This window comes from Micromesistius poutassou (genome assembly GCF_964030765.1).
Source record: "Micromesistius poutassou genome assembly, chromosome: 11".
Taxonomy (NCBI): domain Eukaryota; kingdom Metazoa; phylum Chordata; class Actinopteri; order Gadiformes; family Gadidae; genus Micromesistius; species Micromesistius poutassou.
The window spans coordinates 2,084,418-2,089,993 of record NC_140281.1 but is presented as its reverse complement, the minus strand read 5'-3'; the positions used below and the strand labels follow the sequence as shown (position 1 = coordinate 2,089,993).

General features: G+C 49.8%; 1 protein-coding gene across 1 annotated transcript in view; it reads right to left on the bottom strand.

Annotated features, from left to right (window-relative positions):
* Nucleotides 1-5,229, bottom strand: part of LOC311355875 (uncharacterized protein) — a gene marked incomplete at its 3' end in the record, with an annotated part of 48,611 nt that extends 43,382 nt beyond the window's left edge. Inside the window, 5 exon segments of the mRNA XM_084475693.1 lie at nucleotides 34-144; nucleotides 1,063-1,173; nucleotides 1,659-1,760; nucleotides 3,671-3,742; nucleotides 4,745-5,229. Coding sequence (XP_084331819.1) covers nucleotides 34-144; nucleotides 1,063-1,173; nucleotides 1,659-1,760; nucleotides 3,671-3,742; nucleotides 4,745-5,164 — 816 coding nt within the window. The 5' untranslated portion in view covers nucleotides 5,165-5,229.
* Nucleotides 5,230-5,576: the final 347 nt, after the last annotated feature.

Here is a 5,576-nt window from a genome sequence, read left to right as displayed (position 1 = left end):
CTCTCTCTCTCTATGTATCTCGGTCTCTCTCACCTCACTGAGAATGTCGTTCAGTTCTTTGGCGAACTGGGTCTCTGTGGTCTCCGGCAGCAGGGAGTACAGAGACGACGACATCTCTGCCTTCACGCTGCCTTTGTACTTGATCTGTGAGAAGAGGCAAGCGCACAACAAGCCACGCTTTAAACAAGACCCCGTTTGTGACGACGTATTAGCATGGATTAACCTAATCCCTTATGAAAAACACACACAGTTGATTGAGATTCTCTGCAGTCATTCCTACATTCGCTATTATGCGTATGCCTTTGAGTGTTTGTGTCTGTGTGTGTGTGTGTGTGTGTGTGTGTGTGCATGTGTGAGAGTGTGTGCACACTTAAGAGAGACAGAGTGAGTGTGTGTGTGTGTGTGTGTGTGTGTGTGTGTGTGTGTGTGTGTGTGTGTGTGTGTGTGTGTGTGTGTAGTGTACAGTGTGTGTGTGTGTGTGTGGTGTGTGTGTGTGTGTGTGTGTGTGTGGTCTGTGTGTGTGTGTGTGTGTGTGTGTGTGTGTGTGTGTGTCTGTGTGTGTGTGTGCGTGTGTATGTGCGTGTGTATGTGCGTGCGTGTGTATGTGTGTTTGCGTGCATGCATGTGTGCGTGCGTGCGTGTGTGCATGCGTCCATGTGTGCATATGTGTGTGTGTGTGTGTGTGTGTGTGTGTGTGTGTGTGTGTGTGTGTGTGTGTGTGTGTGTGTGTGTGTGTGTGTGTGTGTGAAACTACCTTGCTATTTTTATTGACTCATTGCTGTACTCTATTTATTCATATTTTACCTCATGTTTTTTACGAGTTACTACGTTGTTTTACTATTTGTTTTAGTTCACTTCATATTTCAATCTGGACCTGTAGAACTTGTAGAACTTTGTAGAACTTGTAGAAGTTTAATTTTGCCATTTTGTTCTTCTGTCCTAAGTTGGATGATGTTTGATGTTGTTCCTCCGTGTCTTTTCCTATGTGCGTGTACGATGACTCTATACTGCAAACTAAATCTACCTCTGGGTACAAAATAAAGTAACTTGAACTTGAAGCACCTGGCTCTGCAGCTGGGAGACCTCCCGAGCTCGCGTGGTCTCCAGGGTCTCAGGAAGGATGGAGTAGAGAGAGATGGACGCCTCCTTCCTCCCCTCCTCCTTGTACTTAGACTGCAACAGGATGCACAGATGAACAGGCAGACACACAGACCAACAGGCAGACACACAGACCAACAGGCAGACACACAGACCAACAGGCAGACACACAGACCAACAGGCAGACACACAGACAAACAGGCAGACACACAGACAAACAGGCAGACACACAGACCAACAGGCAGACACACAGACAAACAGGCAGACACACAGACAAACAGGTAGACACACAGATAGACAGCCCAGGCGTTTGCACTACAAACATGTTTTGAGGGTGTGTGTAAATGTCTTTGCATCCCTGCAGTCACTTTGCACATTTAAGTGTGTCTGTGTGTGTTGATGGGTTGTGTGTGGATGATGCATTCCCCTGCATATTTTTGCATGTGTGTGTGTGTGTGTGTGTGTGTGTGTGTGTGTGTGTGTGTGTGTGTGTGTGTGCATGTGTGTGTGTGTGTGTGTGTGTGTGTGTGTGTGTATGTGTGTGTGTGTGTGTGTCTGACCTCTGATATAACAGCACTGATGGATCTGGAGTGTTCCACCTCAGCTCCTGGAACAAACTGACTCTGGCCTTTCATTCTCTCAAAGTCCTTCTTGTACTCCACCTGAGGAGGGGGAGGGGGAGGAGGAAGAACAGATGACCATCCATCCCCACACTCTAACTCGGGGTGAACAGGTTGAGAGGCCAGATTTGCAGCCCATAAGTTCTAAGAGGTTCCTAGCTGCTGCCAGGTCCGGACAGAGGTCAGGTAGAAACTATAAGGCTGTACTGAGACCTGGACAGTACAGGAGCCCCCTCTGTATTGTCTTGGAGTACGTGTGCATGCTTGTGTGTGTGCGCGCATGTGTGCGCACGTGTGCGTTCGTGCATGTGTGTGTGAGTGAGGGGATGGCATAGATTAAATGGTAAAGCAAAAGGCTCAGATCAATACAGAATCCATTAGACCCAAGGCTGACTCTCCAACAGTATACACAGTGTACAATATCTACATTTAGAGTACAGCACTGTATAAGTGGAGGACAAATGGAAGGACTGCATTCATCCCCAGTATAGCTGCGTGGAATACAGGTGCACTCAAGAGGCAGCCGATAGAGGCAGGGAGAAACACGTAACGCTGTTACATAACGCTGCGTAGCGCCGAGAGATCTCTCGCCACACAAACAAAAAGAGTGCAATTATGACACTCTTGCTTTCTGAATCGCGACCGTCTAAATTTAGGCGAGTAAGCCGGCGTGAAGCGCCCGTCCTGGATGAATGTCACGGCGGGGCGGCGCACTATTGAATGGATGTGGGCGAAGTAGAGAGGGGTGTGTGTGTGTGTGTGTGTGTGTGTGTGTGTGTGTATTTGTGTGTATCTGTGTGTCTAGGGGGTGGAGGGGGGGGGCTGCTGAGTTGAATAGAGCGGTGACGCATCATCCAATCTCTGCTGAGAGTCCCACTCTCTATCTCTCTCTCTCTCTCTCTCTCTCTCTCTCTCTCTCTCTCTCTCCCTCCCTCCCTCCCTCCCTCCCTCCCTCCCTCTCTCTCTCCCTCTTTCTCTCTCTCCCTCCCTCTTTCTCTCTCTCCCTCCCTCTTTCTTCCTCTCTCTCCCTCGCTCTCTCGTTCTTTTCATTGTTCTTTAGTTGCATTCTTTCCTTCTTCATTCTCATCTTCTTCCTAACCTCCCCCCCCCCCCCCCCCCCCCTCCCCCACCCCCCTCAATCGGTGTGTGTTTCCTCCACCCTAACCCCTGGCTCGTGATTCACTCAGGCTCCGGCAGCGCCACCTCATGAACAGAGATGAACATCCGCCGTTTAGGCCCCCGGCATCATGAACCCAGCCTCTTATGGCAGCATTTACCCACGCCTTGCTTCCGCCGTTTAAATTTCACGTGCTTAAAGGTTTGGCCATTGCAGGTGACACATGACCGAATCTCTGTTTCTCTCTCCATCTAACACCCCGTCGGTCTCTTTGTCGCTCGACCCTCCACACCCACACCGTGTCTCCAGCTGTGATTAATGGCACTGTGTAGACATCCGTCGGGCATTGTTTCGAGTCGAAGCAAAAACAGGGAACCAGCCTTCGGTGTGTTTGTGTACGGAGAGGTCATCTCGCGTAGAAGTATGACTAGAAAGTAGATTGCCCAGATATTTGACATTTCCCACGGATGGTGTTTCCGTGCATCACAATACGTTTTTTTGGGGCACTTTGACCGTATGCATGGCCTCAGCAAGCCCCTCCTCTCTGTTCACTCCCCGCACTGCGAGGAGCCACGACTAATAATCGACTCATCACATTCTCCACGCTTGTTCTGCCGCCCACGCTGCCATGCTTTTAATGAGCGCAGTGCTTGTCGGATTGAGAGCCCACTCTGTCAGGGAGAACCTCCCCCCCTCCCAGAAGCTCGGTCTGAGCGGGTTTAGCTTGAGTCTTACTTTACTGATTTACTGATGTCTCGGTAACTAAATAATGGACGGTAAAGGAAGGGCAGAATGTGTTGCGGGAACTCTGTTTGTGTAAAGTTGAGTTGCTTACCTCACTGGCCATCAGACTGCATCTCCTGTTGAATGCTGGGTCAGGGCGGGGGGGTTTCACATCAGGGTGGACCTTGAGACAGACACACACACACGCACACACACACAAACCGCACACACCGCATACACACACACATACCCCCACACACACACACACACACATACACACACACATACACACACACACACACACACACACACACACAAACACGCGCACACAAACGCACACACACACACACACACACACACACACACACACACACACACACACACACACACACACACACATACACACACACACATACACACACCCATACACAGCCAATAAACACACACAAACATGCAGGTGTGACACACACACACACACGCACAAAAACATACACAAACACATGAATAAGGATCAAAAGATAATTTAAATACCCAAATACATGCACACAGAATCTCAGGAAGTATAGCTTATTTACCCAACCTTTGATCCGCTGCCTCTGTTAACATGCCAAGTTGAGCCAGAAAATCCCCCTAACTCATGGACTAATGTGCTCTCTGTAAGCCTCCCTAAGACCCATTATAAAGGCTGTGGTGCCAGGCACCACAGCCAGGTCCCAGCCTCCAGAGCAGCGGAGACCAGGGCCTCTGGTACCAAAGTTACCCGCACCACCTCACCATCTCCCTGGGTCTGAATGCATGGTCTAATGGATGGAGAAGAGTCTCCATGCTAAATAGTTCTGTAGGTGGGTGGATTGGTCGCATAGTTTAGAATGAGAGTGAGGAGCAAGCTCTCTTTAATCTGCTGTCGTCGACCAACATCAAAATAAACGTTTTTTGCGTAACTAAGTAGGTAACAGGGTTGCCAACAGGATAAGAATGCGGAAAATCTGCCCAAAAAATGAACCAATTAATTATAAAAAACTTGAAACAAAGAGTGACTGTGTTTTAATGACTGAGACAATGGATACTTCATTGATATTTCATGTTATGTGAACAGTTCATCTTATGTGTTTGTAGTTCTTTATTAATTATGAATTATTATTGAAGTGAATCTTCTTTTATATTATGGGAGCTCTAGAATTCTTACCTCTGAGGCCAATTTCCTTTTCTTCCTCCCGGTTCTTTCTACTCTTTTTCTTTCTACTTCTTCTTCTTCTTCTTCTTCTTCTTCTTCTTCATCTTCTTCCGTATACACCTCCTCCACCTCCTCCTCCTCCTCCTCCTCCTCCTCCTCCACCTCCTCCGCCTCCTCCTCCTCCCCCCCGTTCAGACTCTCCGTCCCGACCTTCTCTTCGCGCTCCGTCCTGGTCCAGGTCGCCTCGACGACCTTCCTGACGGTCGTCGCCGTGGCGACGGTCGTCCTCGTCTCCCGAAGGTCCACTCCTTCCTTCGCCGCGGTCGTCGAGTGGACCTCTCCGCCGTCTCCGTCGGTCGGCGCGGCGACCGGGTCCCGCTCCATTCCGGTCGACTCTTCTGGGGACAAAGTCGCGTTAGGGTTTATGTCCATTCTGACGCATAAAAATTAAAAGAATGCAAATAAGGTCAAAAGCAAGGTTCCAATCCAACACTCGCTGACAACAGGAAACCTTTCGGGCCCTGGGGTAATAAAGTCACCCTCCCAAGGTCAACGCCTTGCAGTCGGTCTCGTCTGTCAGCAGCGGTGGAGGTGCGGAGGTGACAACGTATCGCAGGAACAAATCACAGAAACCGTCACAAAGTGTTCCCACCGAAAACCTCCCGAAGCTCCGTGCCTCACCGGGTGGGGTACGTGGGGGTACGTCTGGAGTCAGAGGGGGAGATCCACGGGGAAGGACGCTGACGGCACCACGCCGGAGAGTCGGAGGAACGGAGAAGCTCCGAGGCGCTGATTAAACCCTCTAAGCCCAAACACAGCCGGTAAACACAGCCGGTAAACACAG